Source organism: Hyla sarda, chromosome 10 (assembly GCF_029499605.1).
Source record: "Hyla sarda isolate aHylSar1 chromosome 10, aHylSar1.hap1, whole genome shotgun sequence".
NCBI lineage: Eukaryota > Metazoa > Chordata > Amphibia > Anura > Hylidae > Hyla > Hyla sarda.
In genome coordinates this window covers 5182029-5201791 of record NC_079198.1, presented here as the reverse complement: position 1 = coordinate 5201791, position 19763 = coordinate 5182029, and the positions used below count along the sequence as shown (strand labels likewise).

At 50.2% G+C, this 19763-nt stretch overlaps 1 protein-coding gene across 10 annotated transcripts in view; it reads left to right on the top strand.

The window, feature by feature from the left end:
* The window catches only part of HSPG2 (heparan sulfate proteoglycan 2), a 171577-nt gene that overhangs the window by 65800 nt on the left and 86014 nt on the right, over positions 1–19763 (top strand). For 9 of the 10 annotated variants that reach the window (XM_056544202.1, XM_056544196.1, XM_056544195.1 and 6 more), the window contains exons 2-4: positions 7235–7370; positions 15205–15297; positions 17217–17291. In XM_056544202.1, the coding sequence (XP_056400177.1) occupies positions 7235–7370; positions 15205–15297; positions 17217–17291 (304 nt within the window). The remainder of the gene's footprint in view (positions 1–7234; positions 7371–15204; positions 15298–17216; positions 17292–19763) is intronic. The other variant, XM_056544198.1, reaches the window with a different exon arrangement.

Genomic DNA, 19763 nt, shown 5'->3' with positions numbered 1-19763 from the left:
CACTCTGTTCTGTAAAAGCCAAATGTAGATCAGCTTCATGGCAATAGGGGCTCAAAGTGAATTATTGGAAACTGCTCTCGAGTGCTCGTCAAGGTCCAACAATAACAAAGTCAGTGCAGATCCAATGGATTTCCATTGATCATTGTAATAACAGTTTAGCCCTTTTTGAGAGTTTCCAAGCTATAATGGAAAATCTACATCTGTGATTAGGAGGATGTCTTTATCGAAAAAGAACTGTGGAGCACTCACCGCGTCACTTCAGTCAGAGGCTTCTTTATTGAAAGTTCTAACCGGTTACATGCAGGGGAGCAGGATGGTATGGACGCGGGGGACACAGCGGCGGACCGTTTGCACGCCAAGGCGCTTTTTCAGGCCGGTGTATCATACTTTCAATAAAGAAGCCTCTGACTGAAGTGACCGGTGAGTGCTCCACAGTTATTTTCTTCTTTTTCGATATCTGCTTACTTTTGTGTGGTTAGCACCGAAGAGGTGTCAGGTATGGCTTCCATAAGACTGTGTAAAGCAAATGTGTCTATTTCCTGCATTTTGTGCAGCTCAAGGAAGGTGCCGAGACCATCGTTCTTGTGTTGGAGGACGTATTTAGTTGTCACAAAGGGGCTTTGTGTCTAGATGAGGTGTCGACTTTTCCAGATATCACAAAGGATATTCATTTCTGGTTGAAGTTTGAGGACTTTGCTAGGTATCTCTGGATGAGGTGTGAGGACTTTGCTAGGTGTCTCTGAATGAGGTGTGAGGACTTTTCTAGGTGTTATGGAGGATGTACATCTCTGGGAGAAGTTCTATGGATTTCTCTAAGTGTTATGGGGGATGTACGTCTCTAGGTGAGTTATGGGGACTTATCTAGTTGTCATGAAGGATTCTCATCTGCTGGTGAGGTGTGAGGACTTCTCTATGTGTCATGGAGCAATTTAGGGCCCCATTACAGGGCGATTATCTTGGTTCCATGGAGGAGTTTCACCTTTTGGTGAGATCTCTTCTCTAGGTGTTTTGAGGAGTTTCAGGCCTCTAGTTGAGGTGTGATGTTTCCTATAAGATTGTCTGTGCTTATATTGCTCTCCAGGCATACATAGATATCTATGTGTATGTGTAGGTTACATCTGTGGGTTGGTATATGGGGCATACTTGGGGTATATAGACTATCTGTGGGGGCGTCCCTGGTTTCTTGTACAGTCAGGATCATAGTGTTTTTGTTTTATTGCTCCAGCTGACAGCTGTTGTCCTGAACCCCAGATACATTCCCATGGACATAGAGGAGGAGGCGGCTGCAGCTGTTCTGGGGTCTTTTCTGGCATTTGTGTGATTGTGAGTAAATCCGTCCCATCCCATAGTAGTAACTAGCAGGGGAGGATAGTGATGTTCTGCCGCTGTCATGGGTCATCATCTATGAGGATGGTTGACTCTCATGGGTTAGTGCTGCGTCGTGGCGGACACATTGCATAAGAGCCTCTGGCAGGGGGTCTGTACTGGATCTGCTCTTCTGAGGCTCCATCGCTCCTTTCTCCTCTCATGTCTTTTGGAGTCACGTAGCAGATACCACTGGTCACACATGGAGCTGTGATGGTCCTACAGGTTCACATCTGTGTAAAATCTGAACCGCCATGGAGTCAATTGGTGTAGACAAATCAATTACAGCCGCCACCTGCAATGGGGCACCACCATCAACACCTACCTGCATGCATAGACACCCCCTCCAGTAGTGCCCCCCCGGTGTGTGCTTACATTTCATTTGTAACCCATATAGACTGAGAATTGACGTCACACAGGAGATGATCTAGGGACTGTTTTATAATAGCGCCCCCATTGATCACAAGTCTGGTCACTTTCCAACAAAGGGGTTGTTCGAGGACATACATTCCTGTCCATATGTTGTGTCATAATGGATATGATGTAGAGGGGGCGATATGCTGTGGATCTCACTCTGTCCCAGAATTAGGGGCTGCTCTATCATGGTGCTTTCATATATTCGAAACAAACAAGCAATGATCCAGCACTTGCAAACGATAACCGCTTTTTTTGAAGATTACTGGACACAGGTAAAACCAACCATTCCATCAGTCGCGTATTGAGCGCATCCAGCACTTGCAAACGATAACAGCTTTATTGAAGATTGAACGCGTTTCGAGTGCATCCAGCACTTGCAAACGATAACAGCTTTATTGAAGATTACTGGACGCAAGTAAAACCAACCATTCCATCAGTCGCGTTTTGAGCGCATCCAGCTCTTGCAAACGATAACAGCTTTATTGAAGATTACTGGACACAGGTAAAACCAACCATTCCATCAGACGCGTTTCGAGCGGATGCGCTCGAAACGCGTCTGACGGAATGGTTGGTTTTACCTGTGTCCAGTAATCTTCAATAAAACTGTTATCGTTTGCAAGTGCTGGATCATCGCTTGTTTGGTTCGAATTGACTTGCCCTGCCGGGCACAGAATCCGAGCACGGCCTCGAGGTGGTGAGCTGGGATTTCTTTGTTTGATGTTTGATTTCATATATTACATCGGAGGTTCCCAACCTTTTGAGCCTCATGAGCCGTATTCTATTCTACTTTGGGCAATGGCCGAGGGACACATAAGGGGTACTCTGGAGAAATAATTTTTTTTTAAATCAACTGGTGCCAGAAAGTTAAACAGTTTTGTTAATTGCTTCTATTTAAGAATCTTATGTCTCCCAGTAGTTATCAGCTGCTGTATGCTCCAGAGAAAGTCATGTAGTCTTTCCAGTCTGACCACAGTGCTCTCTGCTGCCACCTCTGTCCATGTCAGGAACTGTCCAGAGCAGAAGAAGTTTTCTATGGGGATTTGCTGGTGCTCTGGACTTTTCCTGACACGGAAAGAGGTGGCAGCAAAGAGCACATTGTCTGATTGGAAAGACTACACGACTTCCTTTGGAGCATACAGCAGCTGATAAGTACTGGAAGACATAAAATATTTAAATAGATTTTAGTAATTTACAAACCTGTATAACTTTGTCATCAGTTGATTTGAAAACATTTTTTTTCCCCTTTATTTTGACTTCCAACCATTTCTCAAAGTTGAACATGTTTTACCCCTAGCAACACCCGTTCATTATGGGGGTTCTGGAGTATAGAATGAGTTCCCTACTGCTCCCATATTTATCTTTCATAAAGGGGTCCTCCAGGATTAGGAAAACAGAGATGATTTCTTCAGGCTTTGTGTGGTTTTGCAGCTTAGTTCAATTGAAGTGAATGGAGCTAAATTGTAATACCACACACAGCCTAAGGACAGTGGTGGTGCTGTTTTTGGAAGAAATCGGCAATTGTTTTTTTGTTTTTTTTTAATCAATTTTTGGATAAGCCTTTCAAAGGAGTTATCTGGTGTTTTGGTAAAATTCATATCCTGCTGGGGACGTGGAAAGAATACAAAAACACCCCCTATACGCAATCTCGGCCCCCAGATTGTCCTGTTCGGCTCAATCTGGTTCCCCCAATCTTCTTTCTTCTTCCTGCTTCTGAGATTAGTACTTGGAGCAGGACCTGTCTGCTCAGCCAATCACTGGCCACAGCTATGTCCCGTCTTGGCCAGTATTTGGCTGAACTGGCAGGTCCTGCAATTAGATCTCCTCTCGAAAGAAGAGAGAACATCAGGGGGCCAGACTGAGCCAAATGGGAGCTGTGGGGGATCGAGGCTAGGTAAGTATTGTGTTTTTTTTTTTTTTGTCCCACCCCCAACAGGATAAGAATTTTACCGAAATGCTGGATAACCCCTTTTCTTCCTTTTAATATTGTGAACGGCACTACATGCAGCTGTGTGCGCTCCATTTCTAGGAAGATGGCAATGACTTTCATTGGGATTTCACTCCTCTGCACAGATTACATAGATGCTTAGTATCTCATGAATAGAAATGCCCGTTCTCAGCAGTCTTGGGTGCCGACCCCAGCAATGGCCTTTGTGTGGCTGAAGTATGTGCAGCAGGAAAACTGAACCATGTGGACGCGTTGTCAAAGAACGACTGCGATGAGTGAATAGAATCGGCCCCTAGTACCAGGAGAGGAGTGCCGGCAGTAGGGCGTTAATTCTGTCATTGTCCCCTAGGTTTTTTTTCAAATTATTGTTATTGTGCTGTGAGTTTCCAGGCGTCTGCACCCCCCTCTGTCAAACAGCGTCGTTTGATCCAGACCCCTGACTCGCCGCTCTCATTTTGCACGATGCCCCCTCAGATTACTCCATTCCCACTAAATCCTATTTTCTGGTTTCTGCCAGTTTTAGGGCCATCATTAGCTTTTCAGCCTAATCCTGGTTTATCTGAAGGTGCTTAGCGCAGGCCTGGCGGGTTTGCCAAGGTCTCCACTTTCTAAGAACGAGGCGACAAATTGTATTCAGTTATTCTGCACTCTGAAATGACTGATACCCGGGAACAATGGGTAAAATGCGGGCGTCTGGTTTTGGTGAGAATGCGGCAGGGGTGGCGGTGACACCTGCAGATCTCATCTCACTGAAGGAAATTCCAAGAACACCATGTCCTGTTTATAAACAGCGTCAATATTTTCTGGATAAATAGAAGAGAATGACCGTCCTGGCTCTGCGCCATTCCTGATGATTGTTTTCTACATTCAGATCAGATCCTTCTTACTACAAACCAAATAACATCCAAAACCCAGGGGATGCCAGCTGGACGGATGAGAACTGGCGCTGCTTCGGCCAACTCCGCTGTAACACGTTTAACCTCTTCCCTGCTGTATGCGGACCGGGAACAAGAAGACAATGATGTGGTTCACTGCCTAAATGGGGATCATATGATCATGTCACAGCAGAGCCTTACCCTAGATTAACTATAAAAATTCAGAGATCTGTAGTTGTTGACTGTCTCTGACCACATTTCTTCCAAGCAGCAGTGGTGTACCCCTCTCTCCCAATTAGTAGAGGTTTCAGCAATGGAAGAGATTACCCCCTTCTCTCAGCTTTGGAAAAGGTCTCCCCTTCTCTCTCCATCAGAGGACATTTCCCCTTTTCACTCCATCACATGACATCTCCACCTTTTCTATTCAGCGAAGAACATCTCTCCATCATAGGAAGAGGCCCATTAGCAGTGGTGTACCCCTCTCTCCCATTTAGTAGAGGTCTCCCCAATGGAAGAGATTTCCCCTTCTCTCACCATTGGAAAGTTCTTCCCTTTTCACCCATTGGAAGACTTCTCCGCTTCTTACTCCATTGGAGAACGTCTCCCCTATCTTTATATTAGTGGATGTCTCCCCTTAACTCCCCATAGGAAAAGGCTTTTTGACAGTGGTGTGCCCGTCTCTGCCACTTAGTAGAAGTCTTCCCATTGGAAGTAATTTCCTCTTCTCTACCTGAGAACGGGACTTTCAGTCTTACTGTCAGCAGTGGCACTGTCAGTAGAGACATTTAGATTGTGAGCTCTTGGGGACAGGGATGATGGAAGTGATGGGCCTGTTATACTTTGTATATCCAGAAGGATCTATTGCTGCCGTACAGATAGGGGGTTTCTACATGCAGCTTCCAGAAGAACTGACTTTAATCTTGTTACCTAGGACTACAAGACGAATTCATCCAACCAATGACAAGCAGCTGTTTTCCATTTCCCATGATCCATGTGTTCCCTGGTCTGAAGCTCGGCTGTTGGTATCCCAGGTGCACCAATGGTGGCTCTAGACCTGTATTCCAGTATCTTGCATAGTGGCATTTAGGGACTGCATGGAACGCCACCCCGCGTTTCCCTGTGGCTCTTCCAGGGCTCCATCTCTCATTCAGCTCAGCCCAAGCTGATTAAACACCTTTTATGTTGGCCTTAAATCCCTTTGTTCCCTGCCTGATCGTCCTGTGATCATAAGCCCTGGCGTATTTGCACAGGAAAGTGCTGTTACAACACATTCCACTCTTCATGCGGTCTGATGAGCCGAGGAGGGGGATAGTCAGGACAGGGAGGTGGGATTCATGTGTCACTCAGGACCTTTATGTTCAGGTAAAATTATGTTCCTAAAAATATGAGCATGATAGACATTGTCTGACCTTCTCTCTATGCCACCTTGTTTTGGTGACTTTTTGTGAATATCATCCTATACGGATACATAGCCACTAAATGATTGCATTTAGAATGGAGAAAGGGTTAAATTGACCTCATGCAGCCGATCTGCCCACCAGTGTCATGCTTCTGTGATGAGCGGATGGTCTACATGGTCTGTAGGCGGATTTTAATGAAATAATAGCACATTTCTGAGAGGGATGCATATAAGGCTTTCTCATGAGTCCAGTGTTCTTAGTGCCCTATGGTCTGGAGGAAATGAAGGTTCATTCTGTAACCAATTGTCACATGAACCCCTTGACACTATCTTACATTTAAAAATGCTTGTTGTACAATACCATTGTCCTGTGGACTACTATCATCCACATATGACCAGTGTCCTGTAGACTACTATCATCCACATATGACCAGTGTCCAGTAGACTACTATCATCCACATATGACCAGTGTCCAGTAGACTACTATCATCCACATATGACCAGTGTCCTGTAGACCACTATCATCCACATATGACCAGTGTCCAGTAGACTACTATAATCCACATATGACCAGTGTCCTGTAGACCACTATCATCCACATATGACCAGTGTCCTGTAGACTACTATCATCCACATAGGACCAGTGTCCTGTAGACTACTATCATCCACATATGACCAGTGTCCAGTAGACTACTATCATCCACATATGACCAGTGTCCAGTAGACTACTATCATCCACATATGACCAGTGTCCAGTAGACTACTATAATCCACATATGACTAGTGTCCTGTAGACCACTATCATCCACATATGACCAGTGTCCTGTAGACTACTATCATCCACATATGACCATTGTCCTGTAGACCACTATCATCCACATATGACCATTGTCCTGTAGACCACTATCATCCACATATGACCATTGTCCTGTAGACTACTATCATCCACATATGACCAGTGTCCTGTAGACTACTATCATCCACATATGACCAGTGTCCAGTAGACTACTATCATCCACATATGACCAGTGTCCAGTAGACTACTATCATCCACATAGGACCAGTGTCCTGTAGACTACTATCATCCACATATGACCAGTGTCCAGTAGACTACTATCATCCGCATATGACCAGTGTCCGGTAGACTACTATCATCCACATATGACCAGTGTCCGGTAGACTGTTCTTATATACATATGTATTCTCACTCATCTTGTGATCGTTATTTTACAGATCTCTCACTGTTCCAGAGTTTTGGATGAGGTATATTTCCCAGAGAATGAGGCCGAGACACGACCAGGATCACATCGATGGGGTTATGGGGACCTGGGTGATGATGAAGACTTTATGGCAGATGAAGCATCTGGAGGTAAGGGCAGCTTTAAATCAAGTATGCTGCAGTCAGTTACCTTACTGCCCCACTCTACAGCCATGCCACCGCCTGACTGCCCCTGTCTACAGCCATGCCACCGCCTGACTGCCCCTGTCTACAGCCATACCACCGCCTGACTACCCCGTCTACAGCCATGCCACCGCCTGACTGCCCCTGTCTACAGCCATGCCACCGCCTGACTGCCCCTGTCTACAGCCATGCCACCGCCTGACTGCCCGTGTCTACAGCCATGCCACCTCCTGACTACCTCATCTACAGCCATGCCACCGCCTGACTGCCCCTGTCTACAGCCATGCCACCGCCTGACTACCTCATCTACAGCCATGCCACCGCCTGACTACCTCATCTACAGCCATGCCACTGTCTGACTGCCCCTGTCTACAGCCATGCCACTGCTTGACTGCCCCTGTCTACAGCCATGCCACTGCTTGACTGCCCCTGTCTACAGCCATGCCACCGTGTGACTGCCCCTGTCTACAGCTATGTCAGCGCCTGACTACCCTGTCTACAGCCATGCCACCACCTGACTGCCCTGTCTACAGCCATGTCACCCCCTGACTACCCTGTCTACAGCCATGTCACCCCCTGACTATCCCGGTCTACAGCCATGTCACACCCTGACTACCCCGGTCTACAGCCATCCCACCACCTGACTACCCTGTCTACAGCCATGTCAGCACCTGACTAAACCTTCTACAGCCATGTCACCGCCTGACTACCCTGTCTACAGCCATGTCACCGCCTGACTACCCTGTCTACAGCCATGTCACCCCCTGACTACCCTGTCTACAGCCATGTCACCACCTGACTACACCTTCTACAGCCATGTCACCCCCTGACTACCCTGTCTACAGCCATGTCACCCCCTGACTACCCCGGTCTACAGCCATGTCACCCCCTGACTACCCCGGTCTACAGCCATGTCACCCCCTGACTACCCCGGTCTACAGCCATCCCACCACCTGACTACCCTGTCTACAGCCATGTCAGCACCTGACTAAACCTTCTACAGCCATGTCAGCACCTGACTACCCTGTCTACAGCCATGTCACCACCTGACTGCCCCTGACTAAAGCCATGCCACTGTCTGACTACCCTGTCTACAGCCATGTCACTGCCTGACTACCCTGTCTACAGCCATCCCACCACCTGACTGCCCCTGACTAAAGCCATGCCACCACCACCTACAACCATGCCAGCACCTGACTGACTTCCTACAGCCATGGTACAACCCATGCACTAGATTTGCACTTCTGTACAAAAAGCAGCAATAATACAGCCGTGTGCATCGGACTTTATAGATACAGACTGGAGAAAGGTTTTCATTGATGAATTTGTAATGATCAGGTGGAGGTCTGTGCACACAGTGTCAGCGACATCACAGGACATCCTGGACGCTTCCTATGTTTGTGCAGTGACATTATTTCAGGTCCCAATACATCGCTGACTCTCTGCACCTCAGGGAGCATGGAAATAACAATGAAGAAATGCAGGAAAGAGTCAGTGACTAATCCTGGACGGTCCTTGTCTGGATAATGTGTGGAAAAAGTCATCAGGTTTATGCTACAGAACACAGGAGCGTGGGGCTCTAGAGGCATGTACAGGGGGAATCATACATGGGATCTAGAGGCATGTACAGGGGGGTCACATATGGGATCTAGAGGCATGTACAGGGGGTCACACATGGGATCTAGAGGCATGTACACGGGGAATCATACATGGGATCTAGAGGCATGTACAGGGGGAATCATACATGGGATCTAGAGGCATGTACAGGGGGAATCGTACATGGGATCTAGAGGCATGTACAGGGGGAATCATACATGGGATCTAGAGGCATGTACAGGGGGAATCATACATGGGATCTAGAGGCATGTACAGGGGGAATCATACATGGGATCTAGAGGCATGTACAGGGGGAATCATACATGGGATCTAGAGGCATGTACAGGGGGGTCACACATGGGATCTAGAGGCATGTACAGGGGAGTCACACATGGGATCTAGAGACATGTACAGGGGGATCACACATGGGATCTAGAGGCATGTACAGGGGAAATCATACATGGGATCTAGAGGCATGTACAGGGGGAATCATACATGGGATCTAGAGGCATGTACAGGGGGAATCGTACATGGGATCTAGAGGCATGTACAGGGGGAATCATACATGGGATCTAGAGGCATGTACAGGGGGAATCATACATGGGATCTAGAGGCATGTACAGGGGGAATCATACATGGGATCTAGAGGCATGTACAGGGGGAATCATACATGGGATCTAGAGGCATGTACAGGGGGGTCACACATGGGATCTAGAGGCATGTACAGGGGAGTCACACATGGGATCTAGAGACATGTACTCGGGGGTCACACATGGGATCTAGAGGCATGTACAGGGGAAATCATACATGGGATCTAGAGGCATGTACAGGGGGAATCATACATGGGATCTAGAGGCATGTACAGGGGGAATCGTACATGGGATCTAGAGGCATGTACAGGGGGATCATACATGGGATCTAGAGGCATGTATAGGGGGAATCATACATGGGATCTAGAGGCATGTACAGGGGGGTCACACATGGGATCTAGAGGCATGTACAGGGGGATCAAACATGGGATCTAGAGGCATGTACAGGGGGAATCATACATGGGATCTAGAGGCATGTACAGGGGGAATCATACATGGGATCTAGAGGCATGTACAGGGGGAATCATACATGGGATCTAGAGGCATGTACAGGGGGAATCATACATGGGATCTAGAGGCATGTACAGGGGGAATCACACATGGGATCTAGAGGCATGTACAGGGGGAATCACACATGGGATCTAGAGGCATGTACAGGGGGAATCACACATGGGATCTAGAGGCATGTACAGGGGGATCACACATGGGATCTAGAGGCATGTACAGGGGGATCACACATGGGATCTAGAGGCATGTACAGGGGGGTCACACATGGGATCTAGAGGCATGTACAGGGGGGTCACACATGGGATCTAGAGGTATGTACAGGGGGGTCACACATGGGATCTAGAGGTATGTACAGGGGGGATCATACATGGGATCTAGAGGCATGTAGAGGGGGAATCATACATGGGATCTAGAGGCATGTACAGGGGGAATCATGCATGGGATCTAGAGGCATGTACAGGGGGAATCATACATGGGATCTAGAGACATGTACAGGGGGGTCACACATGGGATCTAGAGGCATGTACAGGGGAAATCATACATGGGCTCTAGAGGCATGTACAGGGGAAATCATACATGGGATCTAGAGGCATGTACAGGGGGAATCATACATGGGATCTAGAGGCATGTACAGGGGGAATCATACATGGGATCTAGAGGCATGTACAGGGGGAATCATACATGGGATCTTGAAGCATGTACAGGGGGAATCATGGGATCTAGAGGCATGTACAGGGGGAATCATACATGGGATCTAGAGGCATGTACAGGGGGAATCATACATGGGATCTAGAGGCATGTACAGGGGGAATCATACATGGGATCTAGAGGCATGTACAGGGGGATCAAACATGGGATCTAGAGGCATGTACAGGGGGAATCATACATGGGATCTAGAGGCATGTACAGGGGGAATCATACATGGGATCTAGAGGCATGTACAGGGGGAATCATACATGGGATCTAGAGGCATGTACAGGGGGAATCATACATGGGATCTAGAGGCATGTACAGGGGGAATCATACATGGGATCTAGAGGCATGTACAGGGGGAATCACACATGGGATCTAGAGGCATGTACAGGGGGAATCACACATGGGATCTAGAGGCATGTACAGGGGGAATCACACATGGGATCTAGAAGCATGTACAGGGGGATCACACATGGGATCTAGAGGCATGTACAGGGGGATCACACATGGGATCTAGAGGCATGTACAGGGGGGTCACACATGGGATCTAGAGGCATGTACAGGGGGGTCACACATGGGATCTAGAGGTATGTACAGGGGGGTCACACATGGGATCTAGAGGTATGTACAGGGGGGATCATACATGGGATCTAGAGGCATGTAGAGGGGGAATCATACATGGGATCTAGAGGCATGTACAGGGGGAATCATGCATGGGATCTAGAGGCATGTAGAGGGGGAGTCATACATGGGATCTTGAAGCATGTACAGGGGGAATCATGGGATCTTGAGGCATGTACAGGGGGATTCATACATGGGATCTTGAGGCATGTACATGGGGAATAATATATGGGATCTAGAGGCATGTACAGGGGGAATAATATATAGGCTCTAGTTGTGTGTACATGGGATCTGGTTCAGTGAAGGTGGTACATGGGATCTGGTATAGGGGAGAGAATACGTGGTATCTGATACAGTGTAGATCATATGTGGGATCTTGTACAGTGGATATAATATGTGGGATCTGGTACAGTGGAGGGGATACATGGGATCTAGTACAGTGGAGGGGATAGGTGGGATATGGTTCAGTGGAGGGGATACGTGGGATCTGGTTCAGTGGAGGTGATAAATTGGATCTGGTACAGATGAGGGGACAGGTGGGATCTGGTTCAGTGGAGGGGACAGGTGTGATCTGGTACAGTGGAGGGGATAGGTGGGATCTGGTACACTGGAGGGGATAGGTGGGATCTGTTTCAGTGGAGGGGACATGTGGAATCTGGTTCAGTGGAGGGGACACGTGGGATCTGGTTCAGCGGATGGGACACGTGGGATCTGGTTCAGTGGAGGGGACACGTGGGATCTGGTACAGTGGAAGTGATAAATTGGATCTGGTACAGAGGAGATGATACATGGGATCTGGTACAGAGGAGATGATACATGGGATCTGGTTAATTGTAGGGGACATGTGGGATCCTGTACAGTGGAGGGGATAGGTGGGATCTGGTACAGTGGAGGGGATACACAGAATTTGGTTGTAGAGGATCCGGGTGTATGGGTGACCCCTTGAGGTCTTACAGCTGGAGATTACATTAGCAGTGTCCTCAGGCTGCACTATACGGGCACGGTGCCAGGTGTTGGCATTTTGCAGGAGATTTCTCTGGAGTTCTGTGCCAGGTTTTATCAGCGAGTGGCGGCTGAGCGCAGGCCGTGGTCGGCTCTTGTACCCGTTGTGTGAATTGCAGCCATTTCTGTACTTTCACCCCCAGGAATGCAAAGAGATGAAGGAATGTCAGACATCAGGGAAGTGTCACCGGCCGCAGATAAACCTCTCACCTGACGCTTTTATAGGAAACACTTGTTAACTATTAACCCTTCAGGTTGTGGGGTGTGAGATGTTCTTGGTGTCGGGAGTGAAGATGGGTGAGGAGGGCACAAGGGTCACATGAGGGGGGACACAGGACATGTTTTGGGGCTCTTCTGGTTTTCCTTTTGTTACCTACAGGATCCATGAAGCCAGTGTTGCAGTACCACTTGTAACCAGTAGAGTGGTGTTTCTGGCGGACTTTATACTGTATTTTTACCATATATAAATGCCGGCAGCGTTTTGCAGGATCAGGCTTCTCCTGGTTCACATCTTTGGTGCCGCTCGTGTCTGTTGTTATAGGGATCCATTGAGAGTGAACTTTGCTCAGTTATTTGAGGCTTTATGACTTTCCCCTTATGTGACCTGTGTCCTCGCACATAATACTACAAGTAACCTATCACCTGGACCAGTGTTTCCTAACCAGGGTGCCTCCAGCTGTTGCAAAACTACAACTCCCAGCATGCCCGGACAGCCTTTGGCTGTCCGGGCATGCTGGGAGTTGTAGTTTTGCAACAGCTGGAGGCACCCTGGTTGGGAAACACTGACCTGGACAGATAGGAATGAGGTCCTGGCATTCTATGTATGAACCAGACAGATCAGGATGAACCCAGATATAGGTCAGGCCCAGATAGGATACTGCAGTGCATGAGGTCCTGGCATTCTATTTCTGAACCAGGCAGCTCAGGATGAATACAGCTATAGGTCCCAGATAGGATACTGCAGTGCATGAGGTCCTGGCATTCTATTTCTGAACCAGGCAGCTCAGGATGAACGCTGCTATAGGTCCCAGATAGGATACTGCAGTGCATGAGGTCCTGGAATTCTATTTCTGAACCAGGCAGCTCAGGATGAACACGGCTATAGGTCCCAGATAGGATACTGCAGTGCATGAGGTCCTGGCATTCTATTTCTGAACCAGGCAGCTCAGGATGAACGCTGCTATAGGTCCCAGATAGGATACTGCAGTGCATGAGGTCCTGGAATTCTATTTCTGAACCAGGCAGCTCAGGATGAACACGGCTATAGGTCCCAGATAGGATACTGCAGTGCATGAGGTCCTGGCATTCTATTTCTGAACCAGGCAGCTCAGGATGAACACTGCTATAGGTCCCAGATAGGATACTGCAGTGCATGAGGTCCTGGAATTCTATTTCTGAACCAGGCAGCTCAGGATGAACACGGCTATAGGTCCCAGATAGGATACTGCAGTGCATAAGGTCCTGGCATTCTTTTCATGAAACAGGAAGCTCAGTATAAACACAGCTATAGATCCTACTCACATAGGATGCTGTGGTGCATATGGTTCTGGTATCCTAATTATGAACCAGGAAGCTTAGGATAGACACATCTATAGGTTCCAGATAGGATGCTGCAGTGTATGAGGTTCTGACATCATAATCATGAACCAGACAGCTCAGGATGAACACAGCTATAGGTCCTACTCACGTAGGAGGCTGTGGTGCATATGGTTCTGGCATCGTATTCATGAACCAGGCAGATTAGGATGAACACAGTTATAGGTCCGGACCAGATAGGATGCTGCAGTGCATGAGATCCTGGCATTGAATTTATGAACCAGGCAGCTCAGGATGAACACTGCTATAGGTCCTACTCACTTAGGATGCTGCGGGGCATATGGTTCTTGTATTCTGTTCATGAACCAGGCAGTTCAGGATGAACACGGCAACAGAGACCATATAGTAATATTCCCTTTTTGCTTATTATATTGTACTGCTTATTCTTATTAAAGGGGTATTCCAGGAAAAACTTTTTTTTTATATATCAACTGGCTTCAGAAAGTTAAACAGATTTGTAAATTACTTTTATTAAAAAAAATCTTAATCCTTCCAATAATTATCAGCTGCTGAAGTTGAGTTGTTCTTTTCTGTCTGGCAACAGCGCTCTCCGCTGACATCTCTGCTTGTCTCGGGAACTGCACAGAGTAGAAGAAGTTTGCTATGGGGATTTACTTCTACCCTGGACAGTTCCCGAGACAGGTGTCATCAGAGAGCACTTAGACAGAAAAGAACAACTCAACTTCAGCAGCTCATAAGTACTGAAAGGATTAAGATTTTTTAATAGAAGTCATTTGCAAATCTGTTTAACTTTCTGGAGCCAGTTGAGATATAAAAAAAAAGTTTTTTTCCTGGATAACCCCTTTAAGCTTAAGGCAGCCATTTATAGCATATAGTACAGTGGTCTCCAAACTGTGGACCTTCAGCTGTTGCAAAACTACAACTCCTAGCATGCCCGGACAGCCAACGGCTGTCTGGACATGCTGGGAGTTGTAGTTTTGCAACAGCTGGAGGCACTCTGGTTTGAAAATACTGCAATAAGCAATGATATTCTTTGCAGTCGGACTGATGATCACATGACCCAGTTGCAGTAATGAAATGCATTGATACAACAGCTGTTTGGGCATGCTGGGAGTTGTAGTTTTGCAACATCTATACATCCACAGTTTTAAGACCACTCTTATATAGCATATAGTTATGGGGGTGGACCACCCCATATTGTAGACCCCAGACTTATGTGTTTTCCATCTCCACAGATGACCGCGGCAGCAGTGAGATCGGCAGCGGCCTCCCCGAAACCGAAGGATTCCCAACCGTCTCAACCTCAACCATCACCTCCTTCTCTACAGGTAAGGATGACCGCCATGCGTCCGTCACACCCACCGCGTGTAGTCGGCTACAGTCCACCCTTTGGCACTGTGGTTGGCGCAGGGTATGCCAGGCTGGCTGCCGTCCTCGTATGTAGTGTTAAATAAACAGGAAGGACAGGCACATTTCATTATCACCGGGATATAAATAGATGGACACATGTCTCTGAAAACTGAGCCGGGGCCCCTGTCCAGCAGCGCAGGGAACGTTCCCGACCCCACATGCTGCGTGCCGGAGCCAAAAAAACAAGGCCCCATGATGGGTCGCTTACTGGACGGTGGATGAGGGAGTCCTCCGAAACACAAGGGAATGTCATCACTGAGGAGTATAGCTTGGGATGACCAGATCTGTAGGTCCGGCCCAGATAGGATGCTGCAGTACATGAGGTCCTGGCATTCTATGAACCAGACAGATCAGGATGAACACAGCTATAGGTCCGGCCCAGATAGGATGCTGCAGTGTATAAGGTCCTGGCATTCTATGTATGAACCAGACAGCTCAGGATGAACACAACTATAGGTCCGGCCCAGATAGGATACTGCAGTACATGAGGTCCTGGCATTCTATGTATGAACCAGACAGATCAGGATGAACACAACTATAGGTCCGGCCCAGATAGGATACTGCAGTACATGAGGTCCTGGCATTCTATGTATGAACCAGACAGATCAGGATGAACACAGCTATAGGTCCGGCCCAGATAGCATGCTGCAGTGTATAAGGTCCTGGCATTCTATGTATGAACCAGACAGATCAGGATGAACACAGCTAAAGGTCAGGCTCGGATAGGATGCTGCAGTGTATAAGGTCCTGGCATTCTATGTATGAATCAGACAGATCAGGATGAACACAGCTAAAGGTCAGGCTCAGATAGGATGCTGCAGTGTATAAGGTCCTGGCATTCTATGTATGAATCAGACAGATCAGGATGAACACAGCTAAAGGTCAGGCTCAGATAGGATGCTGCAGTGTATAAGGTCCTGGCATTCTATGTATGAACCAGACAGATCAGGATGAACACAGCTAAAGGTAAGGCTCAGATAGGATGCTGCAGTGTATAAGGTCCTGGCATTCTATGTATGAACCAGACAGATCAGGATGAACACAACTATAGGTCAGGCTCAGAAAGGATGCTGCAGTACATGAGGTCCTGGCATTCTGTATATGAACCAGACAGATCAGGATGAACACAGCTATAGGTCAGGCCTATATAGGATCCTGCAGGGAATGAGGTCCTGGCATTCTATGAACCAGACAGATCAGGATGAACACAACTATAGGTCCGGCCCAGATATGATACTGCAGTGCATGAGGTCCTGGTATTCTGTGTATGAACCAGACAGATCAGGATGAACACAGCTATAGGTCAGGCTCAGATAGGATACTGCAGTGCATGAGGTCCTGGCATTCTATGAACCAGACAGATCAGGATGAACATAGCTATAGGTCCGGCCCAGATAGGATCCTGCAGAATGTGAGGTCCTGGCATTCTATATATGAACCAGGCAGCCCAGGATGAACACAGCTATAGGTCTCAGATAGGATACTGCAGTGCATGAGGTCCTGGCCCGGCTATAGGTCCGGCCCAGATAGGATGCTTAGATATGTAAGGTCCTCTTATTCTATTTATGAACCAGACAGCACAGGATGAACACGACTATAGGTCAGTGACCATAACATAATAAGCCCTGTGGCTGTTCCCAGTAGTGCAGCATCTGTGTCAGTCTGTGGGGGCTCCTGGCACACGGCGTGGATTGGGGGGGGGGGGTCATCTTCTCTAATGTCGTTTTCCTTCAGCTGAATATGTGTTGCTGGAGCCATGAACAATCTCCTCATCTGTTCTCTTCAATCTTTCACTTTTGTCTCCTGTACCCCTCATCCCCTGTCCACCATTCCTCAGGGTCTGTGGTGACCCCCTTAGCTCCACAGTTGGCACGTATGAGTGTCTCTGAACTGGACCAAGAACCGTTCCTGAGTAAGTTGTGCTGGCGGTGTGTGCCCCCTGCTCCAGTGCTGGCGGTGTGTGCCCCCTGCTCCAGTGCTGGCGGTGTGTGCCCCCTGCTCCAGTGCTGGCGGTGTGTGTGCCCCCTGCTCCAGTGCTGGCGGTGTGTGCCCCCTGCTCCAGTGCTGGCTGTGTGTGCCCCCCCTGCTCCAGTGCTGGCGGTGTGTGTGCCCCCTGCTCCAGTGCTGGCGGTGTGTGCCCCCTGCTCCAGTGCTGGCGGTGTGTGCCCCCTGCTCCAGTGCTGGCGGTGTGTGCCCCCTGCTCCAGTGCTGGCGGTGTGTGCCCCCTGCTCCAGTGCTGGCGGTGTGTGTGCCCCCTGCTCCAGTGCTGGCGGTGTGTGCCCCCTGCTCCAGTGCTGGCTGTGTGTGCCCCCCCTGCTCCAGTGCTGGCGGTGTGTGTGCCCCCTGCTCCAGTGCTGGCGGTGTGTGCCCCCTGCTCCAGTGCTGGCGGTGTGTGCCCCATGCTCCAGTGCTGGCGGTGTGTGCCCCCTGCTCCAGTGCTGGCGGTGTGTGCCCCCTGCTCCAGTGCTGGCGGTGTGTGTGCCCCCTGCTCCAGTGCTGGCGGTGTGTGTGCCCCCTGCTCCAGTGCTGGCGGTGTGTGTGCCTCCTGCTCCAGTGCTGGCGGTGTGTGTGCCCCCTGCTCCAGTGCTGGCGGTGTGTGTGCCTCCTGCTCCAGTGCTGGCGGTGTGTGTGCCCCCTGCTCCAGTGCTGGCGGTGTGTGTGCCCCCTGCTCCAGTGCTGGCGGTGTGTGCCCCCTGCTCCAGTGCTGTAGGTGTGTGTGCCCCCTGCTCCAGTGCTGTAGGTGTGTGTGCCCCCTGCTCCAGTGCTGGCGGTGTGTGCCTCCTGCTCCAGTGCTGGCGGTGTGTGTGCCCCCTGCTCCAGTGCTGGCGGTGTGTGTGCCTCCTGCTCCAGTGCTGGCGGTGTGTGCCCCCTGCTCCAGTGCTGGCGGTGTGTGCCCCCTGCTCCAGTGCTGTAGGTGTGTGTGCCCCCTGCTCCAGTGCTGTAGGTGTGTGTGCCCCCTGCTCCAGTGCTGGCGGTGTGTGCCCCCTGCTCCAGTGCTGTAGGTGTGTGTGCCCCCTGCTCCAGTGCTGGCGGTGTGTGCCTCCTGCTCCAGTGCTGGCGGTGTGTGTGCCTCCTGCTCCAGTGCTGGCGGTGTGTGCCTCCTGCTCCAGTGCTGGCGGTGTGTGTGCCCCCTGCTCCAGTGCTGGCGGTGTGTGCCTCCTGCTCCAGTGCTTGCGGTGTGTGTGCCCCCTGCTCCAGTGCTGGCGGTGTGTGCCCCCTGCTCCAGTGCTGTAGGTGTGTGTGCCCCCTGCTCCAGTGCTGGCGGTGTGTGTGCCCCCTGCTCCAGTGCTGGCGGTGTGTGCCCCCTGCTCCAGTGCTGTAGGTGTGTGTGCCCCCTGCTCCAGTGCTGGCGGTGTGTGTGCCCCCTGCTCCAGTGCTGGCGGTGTGTGTGCCCCCTGCTCCAGTGCTGGCGGTGTGTGCCCCCTGCTCCAGTGCTGGCGGTGTGTGCCCCCTGCTCCAGTGCTGGCGGTGTGTGCCCCCTGCTCCAGTGCTGGCGGTGTGTGCCCCCTGCTCCAGTGCTGGCGGTGTGTGCCCCCTGCTCCAGTGCTGTAGGTGTCTGTGCCCCCTGCTCCAGTGCTGGTGGTGTGTGTGCCCCCTGCTCCAGTGCTGGCGGTGTGTGTGCCTCCTGCTCCAGTGCTGGCGGTGTGTGCCTCCTGCTCCAGTGCTGGCGGTGTGTGCCTCCTGCTCCAGTGCTGGCGGTGTGTGTGCCCCCTGCTCCAGTGCTGGCGGTGTGTGCCTCCTGCTCCAGTGCTGGCGGTGTGTGCCTCCTGCTCCAGTGCTGGCGGTGTGTGTGCCTCCTGCTCCAGTGCTGGCGGTGTGTGCCTCCTGCTCCAGTGCTGGCGGTGTGTGTGCCCCCTGCTCCAGTGCTGGCGGTGTGTGCCCCCTGCTCCAGTGCTGTAGGTGTGTGTGCCCCCTGCTCCAGTGCTGTAGGTGTGTGTGCCCCCTGCTCCAGTGCTGGCGGTGTGTGTGCCCCCTGCTCCAGTGCTGGCGGTGTGTGTGCCCCCTGCTCCAGTGCTGGCGGTGTGTGTGCCTCCTGCTCCAGTGCTGGCGGTGTGTGTGCCCCCTGCTCCAGTGCTGGCGGTGTGTGCCCCCTGCTCCAGTGCTGGCGGTGTGTGCCCCCTGCTCCAGTGCTGTAGGTGTGTGTGCCCCCTGCTCCAGTGCTGGCGGTGTGTGTGCCCCCTGCTCCAGTGCTGGCGGTGTGTGTGCCTCCTGCTCCTGTGCTGGCGGTGTGTGCCCCCTACCCCCCACCACCACCACCACTCCTGTGCATGTGCTGACACCACTAATCGTGTGATATTACGGGGCTTGAGGAGGGTGCATGTTGTAGTTGTATAATGTATATTGGTGGCTGTATACAGCTCTGTCCACTTTCTATTCCCTCAGC